The sequence below is a fragment of the Cyprinus carpio genome, chromosome A14 (genome assembly GCF_018340385.1).
Source record: "Cyprinus carpio isolate SPL01 chromosome A14, ASM1834038v1, whole genome shotgun sequence".
Lineage (NCBI taxonomy): Eukaryota > Metazoa > Chordata > Actinopteri > Cypriniformes > Cyprinidae > Cyprinus > Cyprinus carpio.
The window spans coordinates 10840805-10868177 of record NC_056585.1 but is presented as its reverse complement, the minus strand read 5'-3'; the positions used below and the strand labels follow the sequence as shown (position 1 = coordinate 10868177).

The window sequence follows — 27373 nt, the reverse complement described above, 5'->3', positions numbered from 1 at the left end:
TTTTTCAGTGTATTATAACTCTGGTAAACTCACTGTAAACATTTATTTAATCTTTCTGAAAAGGTTACTTAGTAAACAATGACATTTTTTTCTTAATTTCAGGCTCTTCTAGTTTATCTGGCTTCCTCAATCTTGTCAACATAGGTAAACTTTTAAGTTGCTGCCAGCTGGCATTAGTGCCATTACCTCAAGGCAATAAAACAGGTTTTGGTGTACGATAATTGCTTTTGTTGAATGTTTTTGCTGAACAAAAAAACTAAACAAAACAAATAACTTGACATTAGTCACTGAAAATAAAAATTGGAGCGTGATCAGTTGTCAGTCATGTGGTTTGGTCAGATTGATTATTGTTGAGGGGCCCGCAGTGTCAGCAGTCAAACAGCATAATGCACTGGTTCACCTCTGAAAAAAATTAATCTGAGGACAGCCATTAAAAAAAAAAAAAAGTCTAAAAAGGGGTTGTGAAGTATTTAATATTGTTAGGGCCAAATTCACTGTACACACAGAGTTTGGTTATTTACAGAAGTTGCAACCATATTTAAGAACTGAATTTACTCCTTTAAAAATTCAGTTCATGAGAAATTAGTTCATTAAATGTGTGTACAGAACTGAACTGAACTGAACTAGTTATTAATGTGGTGTCATAGAAGCACAAACAGGCTTAAAGTAACAGATCGCCAAAAAAACTTTAAATTTGCCAAAAATTACTCACCTTCAGGCCATCCTAAATTTAAATGATTTTGTTTCTTCATGGGAACAGATTTAAAGAAATTTAGCATTACATCAGTTGCTCACCAGTGGATCCTCTGCAGTGAATGGGTGCCGTCAGAATGAGAGCCCAAACACCTGATAAAAACATCACAATAATCCACAAGTAATCCACATGACTCCAGTCCATCAATTAACAAATTGTTAAGTGAAAACATGCATGTTTGTAAAAAAACAAATCCATTATTAAAACAATTTAACTTCAAACCATCGCTTCTGGTCAAAATACAAGTCCATCTATAATAATGCTTCCTCCAGTGTTTTCCTCTCACATCAAAAGCCGCCCACATATTTATTTAGAAGTGTTTTTTATTTTTTTTATTTTTTGTTTGTGTGTTTTTTTTTTTTTTTTTTTGCCTGTAAATTATGCTTAATCAGTGTTTCTTGCAAACATTCAGCTCTTCTCTTCATTGATGGACTGGAGTCGTGCGGAGTAATACAAAGTTCTGTCATGAAACTCTAGATGGCGCAGGCCGATAGGTTCTAACTCAACAAATACTTGGCTAATGCTTGCTATAGCAGTTGCAGTGCATGTTATACGGCAGCAGCAGTATTTCTTACAATGAGAGTTGTAAGAAATACTGCTCACCCTAACCTCTCCCTCCTTCCCCGTACACTGGACGGCATCGATTCACTGCAGTGGATCCATAGGTGAGCAAGTTATGTAATACTAACTTTGGCCAAAGAAAATGTATTTAAGAAACAAACTCATCTACATCCTGGATGACCTGAGGGGAAGTAAATTTCAGCAAATTTAAACAATAAAAAATTTTAATTTAATCTTATCACTTGTTGATGGTAGTTTAATTTTACTTTGGTCACAAATTGATTGCACTAAATAGACTCCACAGTTTTAATGTTTCTTGTTTACAGCTGTGAGAGTGACTCCTGTATTCTAAAATTTACTCACTTCAACACTGAACGTTAGCATGATGAGTGGTTGAGAGTTTATTAGCACAAACAGTTTAAACTATAGCATGGATATTATAAACACTTGCACAACATCTTCAGCTGACTCATACAGTATGTCAGCTCTGTGATTCAGCTGATGCCAATAAATAAGTCAACAGATGAGCGTTTAACTATTTGACTTACAGGGGCCCAAAAACACGAGAGCTGGAGTGTACGACAAACATCACATTAGACCCATATATAATGTAGAAACAAGCCCCCGTAAGCGTTTTTAGAAAAGAATGTGCTTTAACTTTCAGAACACAAAAATCCCTGAAGTAAAAAAAAGGAAGGGGAAAAAAGCATTTATCGAAACTAAATAAAAAAAAAAAACACTCATTCTGATATGGTAGGGGGAAAAAAATTGCTTCAAGAAGCTTTGTGTTCGCTTGCTAACTTTGCTTTCTATCACTTTTGTGATGCAAAATGCAAACACATTTGGTACAAAAGGCCTGAAATGTTATTCTTTCATCTCTTTTTCCATCACATCCCAGATTTATGTCATATATAGAAACTATTAATATGACGGCCAAAATTTACACATTAACACCACCTACTGGCTGTGCAGAAATTTTCATGCCCAATTATAATGAGGTAATAAAAGAAAGTAGATACTATTCACTATCTTCATCAGCATTTTCTCTCAGTCTTCCAAGAAAAAGCTGTACATTTTAAACGTGTGTACTGTACACTATGGATGACCTCAAAGCTATATACTAAAAATAAAAAGCCACAAAGTTTCAAATTTAAATTTCATTGAGCCTATAATTTTATATTTATTTGCACTAACCATTGATCTAATTTTGCTTGAGCTTCTTTAAATGTAAAAGCACACATGCCCTGATGTTCATAGTGAAAGCATTGAGTTTATATAAACAGCATGTCAGTGTACACAGATGCAGCGCAGACAGACTGAACGTGCTGCAAGTTGACAGATTTCGTGTTTCTGCGTGTGTTTAGCTGTACTGAAAATCATCCAACAAAAGAAAAAGCTAATGCTTTAACTAGACCAAACCTTGTTTTTAAAAAACCAAGCATTTATCTTTATGTGTGTGTTTGTGTGTGAGAGAAACAGATTAATGGCAGCATCACTTCAGCTCTTCTGTGGATGATGCTGGAGTCACATTTTCTTCCGGGCCTTCCTGAAACATACAGAACCAAGAGATAAACACACGGTTTTATATCATGCTGGATATATTTATATATTAATTCTTCTGTTCTATATAAAATCTTTCATAGATAGTTCATGATAGATCATGAAACCGATCTAATAAAATAGCCTTTAATAAAAAGAGTACATTCAATAGACCTCACAGCCCTAATTTGCTAGAAATGATTACAGTGAATTATTTTAACTTAAAAAAAAATATGTTGCCATTTATAATTGGAAGTAAATAGGCCATTTAGAAGTTTTTAATTTATTTACTGACAATATAAGTAAATATATATTAAAATATATATATATATATATTGGGGGAACATATTACTCGATATACTTAAAATATTTATTTTTCCTTTATATTTAATTTAATTTGTAAATGTATTTATTTATAAAATGTTTATGCCAAATGCATATATGCAAATTATTTATTTTACAAATAAATCTATTATTTGTTTGTTTGTTTTCTAGTCAGAAGCATTTATTTCTCAATTCTTTAAGTAGATTTTTATTTTAACATTCAGTTATAACAACTCAAAGTTCAACACTCACCTTCACCTTTTCCAACTCTGACCCTCCAGGCAGTGATTTCTGGGGTATGTGGAAGGCCTGCCATTAATCAAAAGATAGTTATTCACTCGAATAATGCTTGGCAATGCATTTCATAGTGGTCCGTTAACATGCATTCTTGCAGCACTGTTATTAATAATCCTCAGTACTCAAGGGAACAAGTTTCCTTTAAATGTCTGAGGCATCAAACCAGATGTGTAATTATTCAAATAGCTGCTATAAACATGTCAAAAGTTCAAATAACTGTTTGAACTGATATTAGAAATGATATTAGAAAGTACATGTGCATTTTTATGTATGCAACTATCAATTATTCATTCATTTGTTGATGTAGAGGTTGTCTCCACCTTTTTAGCTTGCTGGACTTCCTCTGTAGACTTCGACCTGCTTTTCACCGTGTGTCTCTGGGGTGAAGTGGACTGCAAAGAATCACCACACACGCAAAGAAAAATTCAGCACTTTAAAATTAGCACATCAGCAAAAGAGCCATTTTCTGCCAGCTCAGCAGGTCTTAATCACCTTCTGATCCATGATTTAGCCGTGAGCTCAGACTGAGTGTCTCCTCAAACACAATCTGCCAATCTACCCAAGCAGCTGCCAGTGAGACAAAGAGAATGAAGTGGTTATTATAAGTACAGTATATGGAGCTGAAGTGTGTAGTGTCTCATTAACACTAGAGGGCACTACAGAGTCTAAAGAGAAACAATCAACGTTTAACAAGTGAACCCTGTAAAGCCTGTAATATAATAGTCTGTATTTTTAAAGGAAGAGTTTAAGAAACTATTGAAATTCTGATAGCTTTTAGTATAAATCAATAAGATCTTCATAAGAGTATAGTAGACTACTTACATAAATATCAGTTATCACTCTATATCTCCTAATAATGTCTTATAAGATTATATTTAAATGCGTAGTTTTATGAACATATATATGTGTGTGTATGGGTGTGCGTGTATAATCAAGTAAAGCTAACTTGCTTCAGTCCAGTAAGTGTTAATCTTGAAATATTACTAACAACATCAAAGTTCATCTCACATTTACTTTTTAAAAATCAGTGAAGATTTCACATCAAAAAGACATGAAGCACAAGCTGATGGTTGACGTTTGCACAATTATATTGAAAGGCCTTTACTTGCTCAAAGCATGTAAAATAAATAAACATCAACAGAAGATATGTGTACAACAGTTTTTTTTTTTTTTTTTTTTTTTTTTTTTTTTAACAACAGCCATTGACTTCCATAGTATGAAAATAATATATTTTATAGTCAATGTCTACCATTAACTGTTTGGTTACAGCATTTTTCCAAAATATCTTCTATTGTGTTGAAAGTTTTGGTCATATTCATAACTAAGAAGCCTTTTGCATATCAAACACAGTAATAAAGTAAATGTCAAGTAATGCAATTAAAAGAGCAAACAGATCATTTAGAAGGAGTTTACTTTAAAAGAAATAAGTTTTGATACTAAAAAGCAAAAATGCTTGTTTACACATGGCTGGTCACACCAGCCTTGAGGTAATATCTAATGTTGATGTATAAAGACTTGGTACACATGGACTAGCCTACTTTTATGCTATGTACTTTTGCGTGACAGTACAAATTATTGTACGGGAAAATAGCAGCTCTGACACTGAAACTAATACCTGATTTTTACACTTCATAAAACTCCGTAACTGGAAGACCTTGAGGGTGAATTAATGCATATATATTTGTGTGTTTGTGTGTGTGTGTGTGTGTGTGTGTGTGTGTGTGTGTGTGTGTGTGTGTGTATATGGATATATATATAACCATTTTCAAGTCAAGTATTCATTAAACCCTCACAAACCGCCACCTGTTGAGCAGCGATTATCACACACTGTAAAGTGTGCGTGTGAGAAGTTAAAGTGAAAGCAATGAGCACGAGTGTGAGAGGTTAAACTCTCGATGTTCTGGTGTCACTGTGAAGAGCTCTGTGGCTCGTGAAGGGGAAGACACACTTCCTATCGATTCATCCACGCCAGTGAGTCAACAACACTAAAGGTGACGTTTCTGAGCCAGAGAGACCGTGTTACAGTGACGAACGCGTGCTCAGATGAGTGGATATCTGAATGATAACTAACGAGTGATCTTCATGATTCAACATTGTTCTGTGAGCCGTACACAAGTCTTTGTCCCTTTAGCTCTCTAGGACATGCTTTTCAAGAGGTCGCTGTGGTTTCTAGTGTGTTCAAGGTGGTTGCTATAGCACTGTATAGAGTGTTGCTAGGATATAAAATAATAAATAAATCTAAAAAATAAAATAAATAATAAATCTAAAAAAAAGAAATCTAACTGTATATTCTAATACTATAATAATAATAATAATAATAATAAATTATTATTAGCCTATTAATCTAACTCTGAATATCTCTATACTCTAAAAATCAAAAAATATATGTATGCATTTACAAAGATTACATAAACTATATTAAAAATATATAACAATAGTAATCAAAATCTCAAAAACATAAGTCAAAAATGTAACATGAAATGTATTTTGTCACATTCATAATTTATAATTATTTAATTGTATTATGATGAATGTTTGCAATAATATAATTTACATAAATTCTATCTAAATCTAACATGCTAAAAACGGTCATTGAAAAATAAAATGTTTCTCATATTTATCATAACTGTATAATTTTAGAGTTATTTATATAATTGCATTACTACCACCACTATTACTACAGTACTATTGTTTTTAATAATAATAAACTGTAAAATGCTTAAAAACAACATGTAAAATTCGAATGTATAATTGTATAATTATTACATAATTACATAGATTACAAAAGACAGCTGAAAAAAAGAGGCTTAGAAACAATGAAGTGATCTAGACAGGAAACGAGAGTGAGGTGAGTTGTGACCTCAAACTATGCTTCAGTTAAGACAGCTCATGTAAAACCTGTCAGTTTTCATTTTTGGTGAACTATCCCTTTAACATCAGTTCCAGTCATGTCAGTCATATTCTCATGCTGTGGTGATATTTCTGTGACTCACACCTGCGGTACATATTTAATAACACACTAACACCTTCATTTGTTGTTCACAATGAATTATTAAAAGAAAACCTTAAGTGGGGAGGACAGAAATAAACACATTATCCTCTTCCATAGACACTAAAGAGCAAGTATTTGCTGTCTAAAATAATGACATGAGAATCAGGGCTCTGATTGTCAGGAAACAAACCAATTTTGTCCATTTTAGCTCGTGTTACTAAACACAAATAATCAGAATAGGGAGCTGTTTGAGTCGATTTGCCCTTTAGTGATTCTGGAACAACTGCTGCATACAAATACACCAGTATAACACATACACAAACTGATGTTCAAGACAGGAGCTCATTACACAACACACACTGTTTATCATCTCATTATAATGCAAAGATTATGAAAGGCTTACCCTTCTCCTTGTCTGTCTGTGAAGGTGAGCAGCCAGTGAGTGAATCCTTCTCATTTCACGATGCAGAATAGTGTCTCTCCATCCCTCCGTTTCTCTCTCTCTCTCGCTCTCTCTCTCTCACACACACCCCAAAGCCCATTCATAATTTTACAGACAAGCATACACACCAACCAGCCCACTCATAAACACACACTACTGATGAGTGTAATGAGGAGGATGATGAGGATGAGAGAGAGATGAAGATATAATATATATACACAAATGGTGATCACATTCTTGGCAATATTTAATGACAAAGTGGCCTTTTCATTATTCAAATCAATGTGTCTGATTAAAACATCAAAATAAAGTATCAGGATTATTAAAAAAATGGTATAATGATGTAAAATGAATATAAAAATAAATATTTTCAATTGTTAGGAGAGTAATCAAGAGCAGTGAGTGACACTGATGCTGCTATTAAAGCAAATGGGAGACAAAATGTTTTGTATACCTTTCTAGGGATAAAGTCAAGCATACAAGGATTTAAAAAAAGAATAATAATTAAATAAATAAATATTATTTATATACACATACATACACATACAGTGGTTATAGAAAAGAATCACCCCTCTTTAAAATAATCACATTTTGTTGCTTCGAAGCCTGAAATGAAGACGGACAGTTTTTGTTTTATACAGCTGTATTTATTCAGTGCAACTTTTAACATGCAAGTGAAAGATATAACACTAACATTATTTTAAGGGGGATGATTCTATTCTATACCCACTGTGTTTATATACCCTAGATATACATGTATGTATATATATATATATATATATATATACAGTGGTGTGAAAAATTGTTGGCCCCCTTCCTGATTTCTGCATGTTTCTCACACTTTCATGTTTCAGATCTTCAAACAAATTTAAATATTAGTAAAAGATAACACAAGTAAACACAACATTCAGTTTTTAAATGAAGGTTTTTATTATTAAGATAAAACAAAATCCAAAACTACATGGCCCTGTGTGAATAACTGGTTGGGCCACCCTTAGCAGCAACAGCTGCAATCAAGCGTTTGCGATAACTTGCACTGAGTCTGTTTCAGTGCTGTGGAGGAATTTTGGTCCACTCATCTATGCAGAATTTTTGTAATTCAGCCACATTAGAGGGTTTTAGATCATGAACCGTCTTTTTAAAGTCATGCCACCGCATCTCAATAGGATTCAGGTCAGGACTTTGACTAGGCCACTCCAAAGTCTTCATTTTGTTTTTTCTTCAGTCATTCAGAGGTGGACTTGCTGGTGTGTTTTGGATTATTGTCCTGCTGCAGAACCCAAGTTTGCTTCAGCTTGAGGTCACGAACAGATGGCCAGACATTCTCCTTCAGGATTTTTTGGTGAACAGCAGAATTCATGGTTCCATTTATCACAGCAAGTCTCCCAGGTCCTGAAGCAGCAAAACAGCCCCAGACCATCACACTACCACCACCATATTTTACTGTTGGTATGATGTTCTTTTTCTGAAATGCAGTGTTACTTTTACGCCAGATGTGATGGACACACAACTTCCAAAAAGTTCAACTTTTGTCTCGTCAGTCCACAGAGTATTTTCCCAAAAAACTTGGGGATCATCAAGATATTTTCTGGCAAAACTGAGAAGAGCATTTATGTTCTTTTTGCTCAGCAGTGGTTTTCGTCTTGGAATTCTACCATGCAGACCATTTTTGCCCAGTCTCTTTCTTATGGTGGAGTCATGAACACTGACCTTAACTGAGGCAAGTGAGGCCTGTAGTTCTTTGGATGTTGTTGTGGGGTCTTTTGTGACCTCTTGGATGAGTCGTCGCTGTGCTCTTGGGGTAATTTTGGTCGGCCGGCTGCTCCTGGGAAGGTTCTCCACTGTTCTATGTTTTTGCCATTTGTGAATAATGGCTCTCAATGTGGTTCACTGGAGTCCCAAAGCTTTAGAAACCGCTTTATAACCTTTTCTAGACTTATAGATCTCAATTACTTTCTTTCTCATTTGTTTTAGAATTTCTTTGGCTCTTGGCACGATGTCTAGCTTTTGAGGATCTTTTGGTCTACTTCACTTTGTCAGGCAGGTCCTGTTTAAGAGATTTCTTGATTGCGAACAGGTGTGGCAGTAATCAGATCTGGGTGTGGCTAGAGAAATTGAACTCAGGTGTGATAAACCACAGTTTTAACAGGGGGGCAAACACTTCTTCACACAGGGCCATGTACTTTTTGATTTTGTTTTCCCTTAATAATAAAAACCTTCATTTAAAAACTGCATGTTGTGTTTACTTGTGTTATCTTTGACTAATATTTAAATTTGTTTGATGATCTGAACCATTAAAGTGTGACAAACATGCAAAAAAATAAGAAATCAGGAAGGGGGCCAACACTTTTTCACACCACTGTGTGTGTGTGTATATATATATATATATATATATAAACAAATAAAAGTGAGCACATTGTAGTAACATTATTGATATCTGTTTTTAATTAGCATACATTTATCTTTAGTTTTTGATTTTTTTAAGGTTTTAATATTTTTGTCATGCTTTTGTCAAATTAGTTATTTTTCATTCAGTGTTTTTTTTTCTTTTTTTACTTCAGTTTTAGAAACTTTAGTATTTAAACATTTTAGTTTAAGATTTCTAATTTAGTTCAACACTTCTAATTTTCATTCAACTTTCATCTAATGTTTATATTTTTAGTCATCAAAATATATTTTAATTTTCAAAAATTACTTTTAATAGTTTTAGTTAATGACAACACAGTAATGCTGCCCTGATCAACCGTTTTTAAGACACATAAAACAAATCTAAGACAATCAAAACAGAGAGGAAGTGACACGTTCTACACACAATAGAGAGAGAAAAAAACAGCTAAAAAGTCAACTTCATTGCTAAAGTTGAAAAGACAGTACAAGACTCAATTTCACAGTAGAGATGCATTTAAAGAAATTTTAACAATCATTTACTCACCCTCACACTGTTCTAAACCTGTATAACTTTCTTTTGTAGGAGAAAAGGAGACATTGGGAAGGTTCACACTGCTCTTTTCTCATTCAATGAAAGCATTAATGCCTTGAGAAGACCTGGAATATAGCATGGAAGTAGTATAGCATGGAATATAGCATATTGTTTACTCTTGTTTTACGTAACTGGACTCTTCACAAGATATAAAGTCAGATTTGCAAGATAAAAACTCGCAATTGCGAGAAAAAGAGTCTGAACTGTGAGAAAAAGTCACAATTACCTTTATTTTTTATTTCGCAATTTGCGAGATAAAAAGACAGAAGTGCAAGAGTCAGAATTCTAAGCATATATAACACAATTTTGAGAATTGAGGAAAAAAAATCATAATTCTGAGATAGAGAGTCACAATTACTTTTTTTTTTAATTCACATCACGAGATAAAGTCATAACTGTGAGATATAAACTTGTGATTCTAAAAGGAAAGGACAGAATTTTTTATTCCTCAGCTGCGAGATATAAAACCAGAATTGTGAAATATAAATTCTGAATTGTGTGATAGAATTGCGAGAGTCAGAATTTCAAGTTTATATCTCACAATTCTGAACTTTTTCTTAGAATTCAAGAAAATGTAAATAATAATAATTTATTTAAAATAAATTTTGTCCAATATGCTTTCATGTTACAGAAAAGAGCAGCACTAACCAAATAATACATAAACAATTTAAATGAATCACATTGAGTGGAAATTACATTTAATTTATGAAATTCAAAATAAATTATTTCCTTAAAAATTAAATATGACCTTGCTTGGCATACTTCATATCAGATTGTGTCACCACATGAAGCAAAGTGCATAAAATTTCCCACGCCATGTGATGGGTGGCATTTCTAAGAGCCCTCCATGGCAATGTCTGTTATATACAAAATATACACCTGGCTCAATCACTCTACTTTCAGGTTAAGAAATCTCAACTCACTCGATCATGCATGCATACATACACTTGCCATAACCTTATCAGAGTTTCTCTCCTCCAGTCTTGAAATGAGTCTTAAGTTGCTTGAATAGTGCTTGAATGGTTCTCTGGTCAAAGGGCACAATCCTCTTCCTGTGTCTGGTCGCAGGAAGTCTGGTTTTCGTTCTGTGCTGCCTGCTGCAGGAACTGTGGTATTTCCAGCTGCTCTTTGGTGAGTAAACCACGCTGGTCATCCGCACGACTGCACTGGGCACGGTTCAGCAGCTCGACAAGATCTGAGAGAGAAAACAGTCCAATGGATTGGATATGGCAGACAAATAGGGTCATATTCATAATAGAATTCAAGCTATGGCTTAGTGTATACTTTGTAGTACACTGACTAGTATGCAGTATGCCTTAATCATAATAATAATAATAATAAAAATAATAAAACAAATTAAATACAATTTTTAAATAAATACAAATAACTTCAAAATAAATGTTATAAAATATAAATAATAATAATAATAATATTAAAAAGAAAAAATAAAGTAAAAAATAAATAAAATAAAAAAATACAAAAACTAAATGTAATCTAAATTAGTAGTAGTAGTAGTAGTAGTATAAATCATGGTTGATACTGCTTCTGGTAATTCAGTCCTCACAATGGATGGACAACTTGGGAGCACTGCATTGTGGGATACAGTATTCCATGCAGTGCACTCGTTGCATGTAAATGCAGAGTATGCATATTTCTTTTGAAAACACATGGTGATTTGCACGGGAGATCACACATAATGTGTATTTCCGTGGCTTTGACATTAGTGAAGGCTGCATAACTAGCATGTTACTATACACTATAATGTAAGACTTCTGCATTACTGTCCATGTCTTGGTGTTTTCTGGGTCTGGGATTTGCTTTGGGTGTTGGTGAAGCAGCTTGAGTCTCCAAACCAGCTAAAACACAGAGATGCACACCATTAAACAGTCTGATGAGTGAGGAAATGAGATCACTGCAAAGAGAGAAGCTAGATCTCATGTCAGTTAACACCTCCCCCATAATCCTATTTTTAAAGTCTGGTGTTATGTGGTGGTCCCTCCAGCCCTCTCCGCTCCATCTGAAGAGCTACAGCGAGAAAATGAGCTTTAAAGTGTTGCTTTAAAGTCTGCGATGACCCCTGAGGTGGAGGTTTCATTTGTGCTGGGCAAAAATACTGTGACAGGAAATTACAATAAGCCTAACACAAGTTGACACGAGAGAGACAGAAAGAGAACATATCATAAGCGGTTTGCATTACTAAACTCAGAGACATTGATTTAAATCAACTGGCAGGAAGATACTAGAAGAAGTGGAAAATAAAAATAAAATGTTTATTGTGTTAGCTTTCAATATGTCAAAAATATATCTCTTTATGTATTTATGCATTTCCTTTACTGTCTGGTCCAACTTATCTATTTATTTTTTTACTTCAATTATAATTTATATCAGTCTACAGAACAAATGCACTAATTTGAACCATTTGAGCAGATCAAAAGATATCTCTATATTTATATCTAAGTCTAAACTTTTGCCTGATAATGCACATACACAAATATACATAAAATAAAATGATAGATAAGTGTAATTATAGAATTATTTAAATAAAATTAGCTAAAAAAACATCTTATATAATTTTAAATAAATAAATTATTTAAATAAGATGTTTTTATTTTAAAAAATATATACATTTATTTTTATTTAAGTATAATTTTATTATTAAAAATATGAGTGCATTTGTTTTGTAGATCAATATAAATTGTGCCTAATTTTGAACGTCTCTCCAAAACTTAAAACAATTTATTAATTTAAACTGACAATTGATAATAACGCACCTTTAACTTTGTCCAAACGCACGGTTTTGTTGGCTAGACGAAACACATCCGTGCTCATGTTTAGAGGTTCATTTGAGCCACTCTGGAAAAAGAAGAAGTTTAATTTCATATACTCAGTATGTTCACAAAACTCTCACTGTCCACCATGTCTCACATCTTTTTGACATGTGGGGTAAAGCGTTTACGCACCAGAGTAACCTGCACATCCTGAGGTCGTAGTTGGTGTTTCTGTAGGACAGCAGAAAGTGCATCACCCAAATTCTTGCTAGAATATGCGATGATTACTAACGTTCTTCCAGAAAACACAATATCCAACCTGCACACAAACAAACCTGTCAACATAGCTGAGCACCAGGGCTGTTATAAGTAAATAAAACTAGAACCATATTTTTTTTTTTTTAATTGTTACTAGAAATAAAATAAACGTTTACAGAAACAATCACTTGGTATTGTTATTAGCCGATGCTATTATCATCAAAACAGCCAAATATTAGCCTTGATAACATGTTGGTGCATCCCTAATAATGTTAACGAGGCATTACTGTATTTTAGAAATTTAATGTTTATTTTAAACTATTGTGTTTATGAGATCTTCCATGATCTGTGTGCGTACAGTATGTGTGACTCACGCAAATGAAACTCTGAGCTCCAAAGTGAGCTGCTGATCTCCAAAAACTGAGCTGTCCTGATCCAGAGAAAGAGGCTATCGAGAAGCAGACACATTATTCAGTATCCACACAAATACAATGGTAAAAAAAAAAAAAAAAAAAATCATGATTATACTCTTAACACTTGTGCATTCAAAAGCTCAAAGGACAAATATACTGTATATAATATGATAATGAAGCATATTAATTCTCCAATTCAGCCAAAAAGAGTTGTACCTTAACATGAGGAAATTTTTTTTAAGAGTGTTTCAGCTGTGGCCATTTGCTAAAAATAAATTAATAAATATTGAAACCAACAATATGTTATTATAGTTAATTAATACCAAAACCATAAAACTATTTAAATAAAATAAACTTAAGACTGATAAAATGTTAAAAAAAAACACCTAATCATGTAAAACTTATTATTTTTATTTAGTTTATCTTGGCTTACTAATAACTAATAAAATATAGTATATAACAGACATAATAGAGAAAGTATGTGAAAATGCTTTGCACGATTATTGAATTAAACTAAAACAATGAATTGACTGAATAATGACACTACTGTCACTTTATAGCTGCTTTAAAGCTGAAATTGTATTTTTTCATAACTGAAAACTTTGCAACATCAATACTGTAATTTCCTTATTAGTGTGAAGCTGCTTTCAAACAATCTGCATTGTATAAATCGCTATTTAAATAAGTGTGACTTGACCATGCTTGCCATTTTCAAAGACCTGAGTCATAATGCTGAAATCACTGGTCAGATAAATGTGTGAAGGCAGATAAGTTGCCCTCATTTAGGCTGCCGGACTGACCTTTTCTTTGCCGAGTGGGTAGATGATAACATCTTTCAGAGGAAAGCCTCTCTTCTCACACATGCTGCTCAGCATGTCTCTGAGGCTCAGGCCGGGTCTGGCGGGGGCCAGGCTGGCGGTCCCGTCCGGCAGGTAGACGCAGCAGTACTTATCTGCTGTAGGCGAACCAGAACTCAAGGCTTCTGGATCAGAGATGGCCACATTGCAGCGTCCGTTCTGACAAAGACACGAGCGCTTCACTGAGGAGCAAAAACTATTAAAACGTAACACTTTCAATTTTTCATTCTAACATTTTTCTGCAACTGCTTAAATGAAATCAAACTATAGTTTTGAGACTTTTAGTTAAAGTCTATTATCTTGTTCGCAGGGACATATACAAGCTTTAGTACACAAAAACAATGACTCCACTCTTAGCTATATGCAGTTGAAAGCAGCTTCCAGAGGAGATCAGATGTCACCAATTTTAACAAATATTTAAGCTTTAAATTGAACTACATTATTATTTACATACTAAATTGTAATTGGATGCTAAATTGTATATTTTCCCCAAAAGGGCAGCTAATAAAAGCAAGTAGTAAATCATGCTTTTGATTGGCTGTGATAGCTATTGGCTATTTAAAAGAGGATTCGCCCTTTGATGTTTTCCAGCAATACATGTTATCGTAATACTCAATACAGTGGTATATTTTTGCAGTCTTGCACACACTTGCACTCCCTGCAAAATCTTGTTCATGCAGGAATATTTGGTTGGATGTAGGTACCTCAGCTCGCCCGAATCCAGAGACTAACTCCAGACTGCTGTTAGACTTCACTGAGCTCTGAGACTCTTTACGAGACACCACCACATGCTGATACGACTGGTCAGCTGAGAAACATAAATGCTGTTAGCGTAATTCTGAACAGTTCCGGTTCAAATACACACAGAAGAAAACCATGCAAACAGAAAAAAAAACATTAAAGGGGTCATGAAATGGAGAATCAAAAGGTTCTTGATATTTAAACATATGAGATGTTACACTGCAATAAAAAAGATCTGTGCATGTTCATGAGAGCGACTCTTTTTGAGTCAATGGCATGCACTGCAAAGTCGTCCACAAAGATACCGCACAGATAGAGAAGTGTTGAGTCAAACTATACCTCCCCATGAGCCTCTCTTCTCTAACCTCTTCTTCCTGTTGGTCTTGCTGTCTGATGAGGGCACTTTCAACTCAACACTCTGTTCCAAAACACACACATATATAATGACTTTTTTGTCCACTCACTGACCCAGCATCATATGTGGAGAGACATAACTTTCTCAACGAATTAGGCCATTTTAAACAGCTCACACTTGCACTTTATGCAATGCAGATTCATATCATGATCCATATTAACAACTTTCACACACTAAACTCGACGGAAGATATAATGAAAAAGCACTACAGATATTTTGCAATATAGACATTATGAAGCAACAAACCAGAGGAGCAAAAAAAAAAAGACATCTGTCAGCCCTGATTCAAGATGCAAACACTTTCTATTCAGCACAGTCTGAATCAAGAAAAATTAAGCATTTTATAGCTCAAGTTTGGGGTTTAATCTGTTCGATGTAGGTTAATTACCATATAGATGCAGATGTGATTAACTCTTCATGCAAACTAGATTTTATGATGGTAAGTTTGTACTAGTCTCAATAGCTCACTCCATTTTAATTGAGTATTGCCAACCAATGTAATAACCAGGGGCGGATTTAGTGAATTGGGGCCCCCAGGCAAATATAGGAATGGGGCCCTATACATTTGCACACATTTACTGTATGTATTTACATTGTTCTGTGTCAAGATGCATACCTGTAAGATGCATACATTTTCTCCTAAGGAATATTTGTAAAAGTTGCTTAAATATCTTAATTTAACTAAGGTCTAGTCCTGGCTTAAGAAAGCCCCGTTTGTGAAACCGGGCCTTCAAGTTTTTAATTTTCTAATCAACATGTGCATGGACAAATATGGATGCTTTATGCAATATATGTTTATTATTAGTGAAACCAGAGTTAACAGAGCATTAAGAGGAGACATGTTTCATAGGTCATAGATGTTTTTTAAAGAACTTGTTCATGTCTATTAGACAAAAAAAAAAAAGAACATAGAAATACCACATTCCTATTACTTCTCTTTCTTTGCACTGAGCAATTTACTTACACAAAACTTTTTACATTTTCGCATGACAGGGCAGCTCACTTCTTCTGAACATGCAAAATGTACATTTATTATTTATTATTACATTTGTTTGCCTCTCTGTGCCACATAGTGTATTTTGATGCAGATACATTCTCAAAACTGTTTTCATTGATATATTTGACTGTTTCTGTTGTCAGACAACAGGATGAATATAAAATAGTGACTGAAACGTGACCCATTAAGACTATATAACCAGCTCTCCCTTCCAAGATGTTAATCTGCACAAAAATCCTGATTCATAATCGCATTGTCGTCTGATAAAATCAAATAGGCTACACATGAGATAAAGACAATATTTGTGCTGTGATTTAAGCTACACTTGCATGTAAAATTAGAGAATCAACATATCTGTGTTTTAACTGCTGCTCGCTGAACAGAGCAGACACAGAGAGAGAAGTGTGCGCGCACGCTGGGAAAGAGAGACCTCAGCTACAGTCAGCTACAGATGCATAATACTTTCATTTGCTACAAGCAGGATACACAAGAAGCACATTCAACTCAGACACGCAGACGGTTGCCGTGGTAATAAACACCATAAACAGCAGTCATTCGTGTGTCCGCGCTTAATGCACATCTCATATATGAAAAGAATTTTAGGGGGCCCTAGGCTTTTGGGGGATCAAGGCAGTCGCCTAACTTTGCCTAATGGGTACAGTAACTCCGCCCCTGGCAATAACATCAAGCACCGCACATTTTTGAGATTCAAGTTGTTAAGCACTGTTTTGATTTTTTCTGGCAAGATACAGGCTGTACCAATCAGAAATGTGTAACGGTTCCACAAAAATATTAAGCAGCACAACCGTTTTCAACATTGATAATAAGAAGAAATTCTCGAGCAGCAAATCAGCATATTAGAATAATCTCTGAAGGATCATGATTCATGTGGCACTGAAGACTGGAGTAATGATGCTGAAAATTCAGCTTTGCATCACAGCAATGAATTACATTTTATAATATATACACACAGAAAATAGTTATTTTAAATGTATACTTTTGAACGGTAGTGTAGAAATCCATATTAAGAGCTGAACTGTATATTATGTCTGACGTAATTAGTAGGTTTTTATATTTGAACAGACTGAACTAGTGTATAATTGTGACCTTGTTTCAATTTTTATGGTCACTTTACATGTTGACAATGTCAGCTCTTGGTCAAGTTGCAAACCTTTTGCCTTTAGTCAACAGTCTGACTCCATATTGGATAGGCCTTGTGAGGATATGGTTTGTGTCACAGGAACGACTTTAAAATATATTTAAAAATCAAATGACCCCAAACTTTAGGTAATTTCTCAAGTCTTGAATGGATTTTAAATGTGTTACCTTTCTGTTACTAGGTGGGGTTGCACTCTTTTTGTTCATTTTGCTTTTGGGCTCCGGGGTTCCAATATTGGGAAGAGGACGACCCTCCACACAAGCCAGCATGCAGTTCTGGTACAGCGAAGAGCGGACAAACCTCGTGTAGCTGTCCATTTTCATCAGCTTGAAGATCTATGGTGGGGGGGAAATTAAACCACAGTTACAGTAATCATTTGAGATTTCTTTTTTTTCTTTTTTTTTTTCTTTTTGAGTATTTGTAGTCAGAACTTAAGTGAAGCAGTTGCAATGACAAACTTTATGCAGTGCTTGGTCTCTAAATATACAATTCCTTTTTCTCATTAAATTTACAGCAAAAAAAAAATAAAAAATTACCATGATTTTTGTCATACCACCCACCCCTAGCGTGTACCTGTGCCTGTGCTTTATCGAACATGTTGAGTGTAGGTGTCTCCAAGGCGCTCTCTTCCATCTGGGCCGTATCGTCAATATTAACTGCATGCAGAGAGCTTTCAGAAAGAAAACTGTCGTAGATTGAACGCGCCTCTTTCTTCAGCTGATGGGAGATATGCAATAGTTTTAGGGTGATATCTTTCTTTGATTTCTAGTTATGACGTACGGAGAAGAATCAAAGTGCAGATGCAGATGACAAATACTCAAACTCAAATCAGTTTGCAAAAATGGCATGTCTAGTGGATATAACGCTGGGATGTTGTTGTGGTAACCCTTAAGGTTTTCAAGCAGGGCTACTAAGACAGCAAAAAGAAATGCTCAGCTCAGATTCAAACCATTAAATGAGGTACAGGGATCTGTTTTACACTACAAGCAAGTGATGTTGCGTCACATACTAGTTTTGTTGCATAGCATCAATTGCTTACAATGTTGATGGAGTGTTATGGAGATAGTCTGCTACTGTGCCCTTGAGAAAGGCATTAACCCCAGATCATTTTAAGAAGACTGTCCTGATTAAAAATCCAGTTACTGAACATTCAGTTAAAAAAAAAATTAATTTATACAAATCTCTTACTCATTTTAAGTCATAATGTATCTTGAAAAATACAAAAATGTAATTTAAATGAGATTTTAAGTTTAAATGGGTTTAAATAATATTCCTATTTATAAAATGGGATTTATAAAAAATAAAAAATTTATAAAAAATTATTAAAAATTTATAAGATTCCCCGGGAACACATGATAGGTAAAAATTGATAGCCTGAATGCACTGTAAGTCGCTTTGGATAAAAGCGTCTGCTAAATGCATACATTTAAATTTAACTTAATTTTTAATTTTATAAAATTGATTTTAAATTCCATTAAACATTTTCAATTTTAAAGTCAAAAAAAAAATAATAATAATAATAAAATCACATACCTCTTCCAGTCTAGTAGGTGGGATTTTTTTGAACTTTTCACAGGCTTGGTAGAATAGGATATTCTCTGCACTAACCTCTGATTTGAGAAACTCCTTTGAGACGTGTTTGCAGTCAGACCAAAAGAAAGAGAAGAACCAAAAAACTTCAATCATTCACACATGTAATTCACAGAAGCTCTAGGTGTAAATGATGTGTTTTTACAAATGAATGCTTCCTTTTTTTCATGACCAGTAACATTTGTAATTAACTTGCTACATGCTGGCACATAAAACTAGTTTTAATAACCTGAAATCCTGATCAACTGCTTGGACGCGAGTAAAAGAAATCATAATTTATTATGCTGATGTATAATGCCACTGTCAGCAACAACAAAAAAAACACAAATTGTTCATTTTATATCAGAAGAGAAAGCCATATCTCTTGAAAAGTAATAGCTTTCATATCATTTGCACAATCAAGAGGTTTGTTTAACTCACTAACAATGATATAAATATTGTATATATGGTGTGGTATATCTCTGAATGTTCATGGAAACTATATGTTATTTATAAGTGAGAATATGGAGCTCACACTTGAAGAAAAAACACTTCAATTTTATTCAAGGCCCAAACTGAGCAAAAACATTCAATTTGGTGCAGATGCTGATAATTATATGATCAAAAAGTGAAGAAATTCTGAAGCTTGTAATGTAAATCATTGAGATCTTTAAAACAAAATGATATAAATAACAGTGGTCGCTCTATATCGCCAATAATATGTCTTATTAAGATGACATTTAAATACTTAGTTTTATGATCAAAACATAAAATGCAATGCCATACAATGATGATTGAGAGATGAACAATTAAATGTTTCTCAAAAGCCTCATGATTATATTTGAGACTCACTGATTTTTCTAAATAATGATGTCTGGATAATCAAGTAATATTAAAATTTCACAGCAAAAAAAGACACATCAACCATAAGCTGAAGGTGGATGTTTGCACAATTATACTAAAATACCTTTTACTTGCATGTAGTAGATTGTGTACAACAGGTTTTTCAGCATTTAGAGGCCTTAGAAATATGCATATTAGATATATTAGAGTAAGCTTTACAGGGTTTAAGCAGTCAGAGATAGCAATGATGAGCATTAAAACTTACGGTAAAGTACCGCACACCGACATGGTCTTCAAGCAGGCGTTCGAAACATACCGCCCAGCTGACCACCCGACTGGCTGGACCATCAGCACCTTGAGGACCACCTGACCTGCTCGAGTTCTCTGATAGGCTGGAGCTGCTGCCACGACTGGATGACTTGAAGTTGAGCTCTGTATGGAAATGATGGAGATGATGCTCACAAAAAAAGTAGCTTGAGTGGTTGACATGATGAACTGGGTGACCCACTTGTGGTAGGAGCACAAGATTGACGAGAACAGTGCGTTTTTAAAGAAATAACACTTACCCCCATCAGAAACCGCCTGGGTCTGCAAGAGCAAATAAACACAATCAGTCTAGCATGAAATCAATGGAGGCCTGTAGTATCATAGTCATGAATTAATGCATCACAGGAAATCACATTTTAACAGCTGCAGGGTTTTTTTTTTTTTTTTTTTCTGAGCTGTAGACTTACACAGGAAATGGGTGTGTTTGACGTTAAAAAAAATCATTAGGAGACATGACATGACAGCATGTCAAAAAAGAAAGATTGGCTTTCAGCTGACCCACTGGGCAAACACACATCTGTGTGATTGAAAGTCTCATTGCCATGGAAACAATGTGAAAACCTGATTGCGAAATACTGATTTTCTCAGCGGCTCATCATGCAGTCGCTTTTCTTCTTAAACACATGATTTGGCAAGCCATCTAAATAAAGACACACCATAGATATATACATTTTTTTTTTTATTTAAGATGATTATAATATCTATAAACTATAACTTTTCTTTTTTTTTTATTAAAAAAAGGCAAAAAAAGGGATTCTGTAAGACTTACTGCACTTCTAGGGAGAGTTTTTTTTACATTGGCTGAGAGAGCTAAATGCGCTGCAACTTCAGAAAACACATGCAAAAAGAAAAAGCACCAGTAAATCAAGAAAACATCTTCATCAGTTTAACAGCAGGTGATGCAATTGCTCACAATGCAAACAAATAAAGAAACGCACAGCAAATGCTCACAACAAAAATTTTATTTGCAGCGCGTTTCTTTGTTTGGTTGTGTTGTGAGCATTTGCAGTGCATTTGTTGTCAAATGTTCTTAATTTACAGGTGTTTTTTTCTATTTGCAGCGCGTTTCGTTATTTGGTTGTGTTGTGAGTATTTGCAGTGTGTGTGTTGTCAAATTGATGAAGTTGTTTTCTTAATTTGCAGGTGTTTTTTCTATTTGCAGCGCATTGAGCTCTCTCGGCCACCATAGTTTTTCCCCAAACTATAGCTAAATGAACATATATTTACATGGCTGTCTAAATGAGCATAACTTTATTTAAAGCTAATTATTACATTACAGACTTAAATAACTTTTTCACTGGAGGTTCAGTGGTTTAAAGTTAAAAACATCTTGATGGATTTGTTTCTTGCAAACACGCAGCTTTTCATTTGACAAATGTTAATTTATGGACTGAAGTTGTATGGATTGAGTATTATTGTGATGTTTTATCAGATGTTTGGACTCTCTGACGGCACCCATTCATTGCATAGGATCCACTGGTGAGCAAGTGATGGAATGCTAAATATCTCCAAATCTGTTTCCATGAAGAAACAAACTCAACTACATCCTGGATTGCCTGAGGTTGAGTACATTTACAGCACACTTTAATGTTTGGGTGAACTATTCCTTTTACCTGAAAGAAAACTGTTGAATTTTTAGTATTATGTTTACTTGTGTGCATTAGGCAAACACTTGTCCTAAGCAATTTACATTGCATTCAAGCTATGCATCTTATCAGTTCACGCATTCCCGCGGAGCTGAACCAATTACCTAATTCTAATTATGAATCATCTTTGCCTCAGAAGACATCCCTAGACTCCTCCAAAGCTGCTTTATCAGATTCAGCTGAACTTCTGGGGACAACTTTGTCCTCAAATCAAACACAAACAGACCAATTTGCAAATGCAAAGTCCCCTTTGACTATTTGTGGATGGAAAAACTGCTCAAGACTAGTTAAACAAGCCAACCAGAAGAAAACACCTGTAATCAATCAACAGCAACATATTTGAGACACCTCAAAATGCTCACTTATCTCATTGTGCCAGAATCTAAATTTCTCATGGCTGCAGCGCTCAACTAAACACCACAAACCAGAATTCACCTTCTGGACTGCAACTATTCATTCATCAAATCTTGTGTTAATTGCCACAATGGATATTTTGATGTACAGCTAAACAGAAGATTAAACGCATGATCATGACCCTTCAATAAAACAACTCTTAACATATGCACACTGCCACACACCCATCAAACTGAACCAATCAGTGAAGCTGCATCTCTGAGCTGGAGAAAAAACATCAGTAGGCCTGAACCAGACTTACCATCTGACCCGCTGGCACGGCCAGAGTGTTCATTTTCTTGGACATGGCCACATCAGGGTAGGTTCGACTCTGCCCACACCAAGGACGTCGCTCTAAACTGATTCCCTCAACAGCTACACTGCTACACTTCTTACAGCTCTGTCATTTCCTGTTTCAAAGGGAAGTCTTACCATAGCAACACACCACAAGAGGAACTGTGGTTACTCTGACAAACCCTTTTTTTTTTTTTTTTTTGATTGTAAGCAACCCTTTGTGTGGTATGAGAACTACGCTATGGCCCACCCACCCCTACGCTTATCCACTTAAATGAACCTTAAATGAACAAATGAGAAAATCAAGTAACCAAACACGACGGATTACCTCAACCCGTTAGGACAGGAGCCACAAATGTACTTAAACAGCCAGTAAAACCACCAGTTTCTTGGTTACTAAAGCAGTATGAAAACAAGTACAACAGGACTGAAAACTTGCACAATGAAACGTCCACGTCCTTTCATGTGGACAGAAATTAAGCAATATTTTTCACAGTATCTGTCATACTGTGATGTCACACATGCAGTTAACCAGAGCAGACAGATTACTGTGGGAAATAATAATAAATTAATGAACTACAAAGGTTTGAACATTAACAATTTTGCTTAGCTTATGTAACTTAATAAGAAACAAAATGCAAAAACAATTTGAGAAATTTGGGGCTAAAATATTACAAAAAAAAAAAAACAATAAGTGCAAAAAGTGCAAAAGTGCAAAAATATATTAAACGTGTTTGTGTGTGTGTGTGTGTGTGTGTGTGTGTGTGTGTGTGTGTGTGTGTGTGTGTGTGTGTGTATATATATATATATATATATATATATAGAGAGAGAGAGAGAGAGAGAGAGAGAGAGAGAGAGAGAGAGAGATTTGATTATTTACATTTTTTTTAAAGGGGTCATATGATGCTGCTAAAAAGAACATTATTTTGTGTATTTGGTGTAATGAAATGTGTTTATGCGGTTTAAGGTTCAAAATACACATTATTTTCCAAGTACTGTACATTATTGTTTCTCCTCTATGCCCCGCCTTCTGAAACACATTGTTTTTTACAAAGCTCATTGATCTGAAAAGCGAAGTGTGCTCTGATTGGCCAGCAATCCTGTGCATTGTGATTGGCCCAATAACCTCAAGCTTGTGACGGAAATGTTACGCCCCTCACCATACTGTGATGCGTGTCCCGATCAGAACACCGGCGTGACAAGACAGTAACAATAAAACCCATTACAAACGAGGCATTTGTTGCATCCAGTGGGGACATAATTGCGGATTATAATGACTTAATGTGTTTTTACGTTTTATGTGATGGGTGCAGCAAAATAGTAAAAATAGACTCGGCGCAGAAAGTAAATTAAATTAAATTTGATTTTTCTGGTTCTGGATTATGATTATGCGTGAGTTTCTTACCCTGCCGGCTTCAGAAAGCTACATGAAGTTCTTTGACTTGACCTGACCGGTTGCTAAGTCAGAATAAAAGTATTTTAATTTTCTTTATTTTTTTTATACAAGATCTTTATATGGGCATATTTTTACAGTGCTTTTTATTATTTAGCTGATCAGATCATGGGATGAAATTTCTGAAAATATGATAATGTGTATGATAAATTTACAGTCAAACTTATAGCATTTCCTCTATGAGGTACCCTTTACTAAACATTAACGGTGTGGTGATTAAAATGTGTTCTTTGGCCTGCTCGGTTGATTTACATGAGCTGTACACAGCAGTGTGCTTTAAACAGAAAAACAAACCAACACACAGAAATGATTTATTGCAGTTAATAGCATGGCAATGTCTAATATTTTTACTGTGTATAGGGCATTTGATGGTTAATGTATGCCATCTGATGGCAGTCTTTGTATCAGGTTTGTTATTTCTTTATACAGTTGTAAAAGTAAAAAATGTTTAAGTTTAAGAGGTTTTATGGATATTATTTTATGTATATTATGTTGATACTGAATACAAATGCCTAGCATAACATTTTTAATTATTTGCTTAGTACACAACATAACTTCTATTCTGTTGAGTAAATAAAGATACCTTTCATTTTATTACAAATGGTATTGAAACAAACTTAATTTACATGTCAAATGAAACACAGATATCCAAATGGTTTCTGTCTTATATTCAACAGCTCTAGAATCCTGCGTGCATCACTTTAAGCAAAATAGTCAGAGGCCTGAGGCGTTTTGCATGATTATCTGTGTGTAAATATATGTCCATGAACAGAGCTGTCCTGTCAGAGACACTCCTGACACCTTACACTATCACATCTGAAATATACAACCTTAAAATTTCAGGTAAAGAAATTTTAAAAAATATACTCTATTTGCATCTTAGTTATTTTTCTATAAAAGAGAGAATGTGTGTGTCATTTAAGATTCTGTTTTAATACCATGTGTAATAAAATTAAAAATGAACAGAGAGATTTTTACGTCAAAGAAGTTCCTATATTGTGAAAATTATTCTTTGTTTTTAAATTAAATTTAATAAATTGTATATAAATTTAATACATTTAAATATATTGTATATAAAGATTAATTGAGTATGTTTCACAAGAAAATACTATATACTAATATACTGAATACTACTATACTAAATACTAATAATAATAAAATTTCACTTTTAATTCAATGGTACTTGCTGTTTCTTTGTAACTGATTGTGGAATTTAAACTTTATCATTCCTGAGGTTAAATTGTTAAATTGCTAAAGTAAATCCTACACTATTTATTTATATGTTATTAGTTTCTTAAAAATATAGAAAATATGCTGTAATTTCAGTGAGAAAAAACTAAGAGCAGATGTTAAATAACATAAATCTTGATTTTGAATTTTTGAATCATCTTCCTCTCATGTCAGGACAAGCGATCATGAGAGCGTTTAGCAGAAATCTGCTCATCACCGTCTGTCTTCATCTCTGTGAGTATTTCAATATGATCTGCTCTGGTCAAGCTAAGACACACAGCTTTATTAATTATAGCTTTAATATAAAGTACTTTACACAATGACAAGATGACAGAATGGTTTCCATATTGTCTGATAAAATGAAACCTAACCTGAAGTCTGCTATTGCTCGATGAGTGAGAGGCATTTATTTTCTGTTTTCATTTTAATTTTAGTGAAAGTTTTAGTTATTTTGTTGTTGTTGTTTGTCATTTTATGAGTTTTTGTTACAAGCTAAAAACTCTAAACTTTTAGTTTAGACAAGTGTCTTGTTTTTTTTTTCAGGTTTTTTAATATTTTATTTTATTTCAGTTAATGTTTATTTCATTTCAAGTAATAAATATGCTTTTAATGGTTTTAGCTTCAGTTTTAGTTAACAATAAGGACAAGGGGGGTTTAGTTAAAGAGGGGTTAACGGTTAGCTTACATGAGGGTGGCCATTTTTAATGTTAATCTTTACATTTTTAACCATGTTTTGAACCATGAACATTCTGAAATAACTTCAATACAATATAACTGACTAACTGTAATACACAACAATTACAGAAATCACCAATACATAGTGATGCTTGTGCCATTGTTTTCCCACCAAATTAATGTCCCTTCCTGGAAGATAATATCAGAAATGAAAGTGTCTCAGGATAATCAGGATATTGTCAGTAAGAAACTATATTTTTTTATTTAACGATAAAATACAAGTAAGAAGAGATAATCAAGAAACATTGGAAATAAATGATCAGTTCTTCAGGTTATGGAACTTCACCCCTATTACCAACTGTCATATGATAAAAGAAAACAAACATGAACTTAATTTTTAAATTTTGTGAGGTTAATACTTTATCAAATATATTTTATCACCTTTTTCTCTCTCAGTAGGTGAAGGCATTGGACAGCGTAAAGCATGTCAACAGTCAACATGTTTGTGCGATGAACCTATAGGTAGAAATACAGCAGAGAACCTGCACAGTGTATTCTGCATTTCACAATTATCCCTTTTTCTCGCAATTCTGAGATGTAAACAGAATTCTGAAAAAAAAAAGTTTTGAGATATATAATTTTAGTTTTGTGTGAGAAAAGTGTGAGTTTCGAGATATAAATTCGGACTTTTTTCCTTTAAATTCTTAGTTTACATCTCACACATTTCTGTTTTTTTGTTTCCACCAAGGGATAAAAATGAAAAAGGTAATTTACTTTTTTTTAATTGACAATGCTGTCTTTTTCTCGCAATTCTAATTTTTTTACCACATAATCCTGACTTTTTTCTTATAATTCTGACTTTATAGCTCACAAGTCTCAATTGTGAGATAAAAAGTTGCAATTACCTTTTGTATGTTTTTATCCTGTAACAGAAACAAGATTCCATACTAATGGGAGATTTCTGAAAATATAAAAATACAAAATTAATTATCAGAAAAATAATTCAGTTAATGAGAATGCATTAAATCTGTTCCCATTCTCCTTTCCCCAGATGTTCTGCAAAACTGCACAATAAAAGGTACACCTACTGTGCATTAATGACTGAAACACTGATCAAATCAGTGCTGTTAGAGATAAACCCTCATGAAGAAAATTACTTCATCTGTCAGATATCATTTGTAAAAGGATGAAATATATGATGACCTTTGATCTTTTGCTCTCCTTCCCAGATTTGAATGTGACCATGTGCCCCTCTTCCACCTCAGTTGAAAAGGATACGTCGGTGACTGTGACCTGCATTCATAATGTTCCCAACAGCTCCATCAGCTGGCTAGTGGACGATGTGTTACAGCAAAAGGAAAATAATACAAAAACACTTCATATCAAGTACATTAAAAAAACCTCAGTCATCAGCTGCAACGTCAGTAGTATATGTGGGAACTTCAA

General features: G+C 34.1%; 1 protein-coding gene and 1 long non-coding RNA gene across 2 annotated transcripts; both read right to left on the bottom strand.

Moving 5' to 3' along the window:
- Nucleotides 1-1673: 1673 nt before the first annotated feature.
- Nucleotides 1674-7642, bottom strand: LOC109111983. The gene is made up of 5 exons (XR_002021510.2): nt 6871-7642; nt 3968-4042; nt 3796-3867; nt 3431-3487; nt 1674-2861 (listed from the first exon to the last, which is right to left on the bottom strand). It is a non-coding gene; the product is annotated as an uncharacterized LOC109111983 (long non-coding RNA).
- A 2095-nt stretch (nt 7643-9737) lies between these two features.
- LOC109047971 (regulator of G-protein signaling 14-like) lies at nt 9738-22726 on the bottom strand. Its single transcript, XM_042769884.1, has 14 exons — nt 22538-22726; nt 20476-20497; nt 20175-20341; nt 19031-19123; nt 18071-18214; nt 17665-17832; nt 15266-15344; nt 14890-14993; nt 14129-14344; nt 13290-13363; nt 12850-12976; nt 12661-12742; nt 11671-11745; nt 9738-11084 (listed from the first exon to the last, which is right to left on the bottom strand). Exons 1-14 carry the CDS (start codon nt 22580-22582, stop codon nt 10921-10923), a joined length of 1560 nt encoding a protein of 519 aa, XP_042625818.1. The 5' UTR covers nt 22583-22726; the 3' UTR covers nt 9738-10920.
- Nucleotides 22727-27373: the final 4647 nt, after the last annotated feature.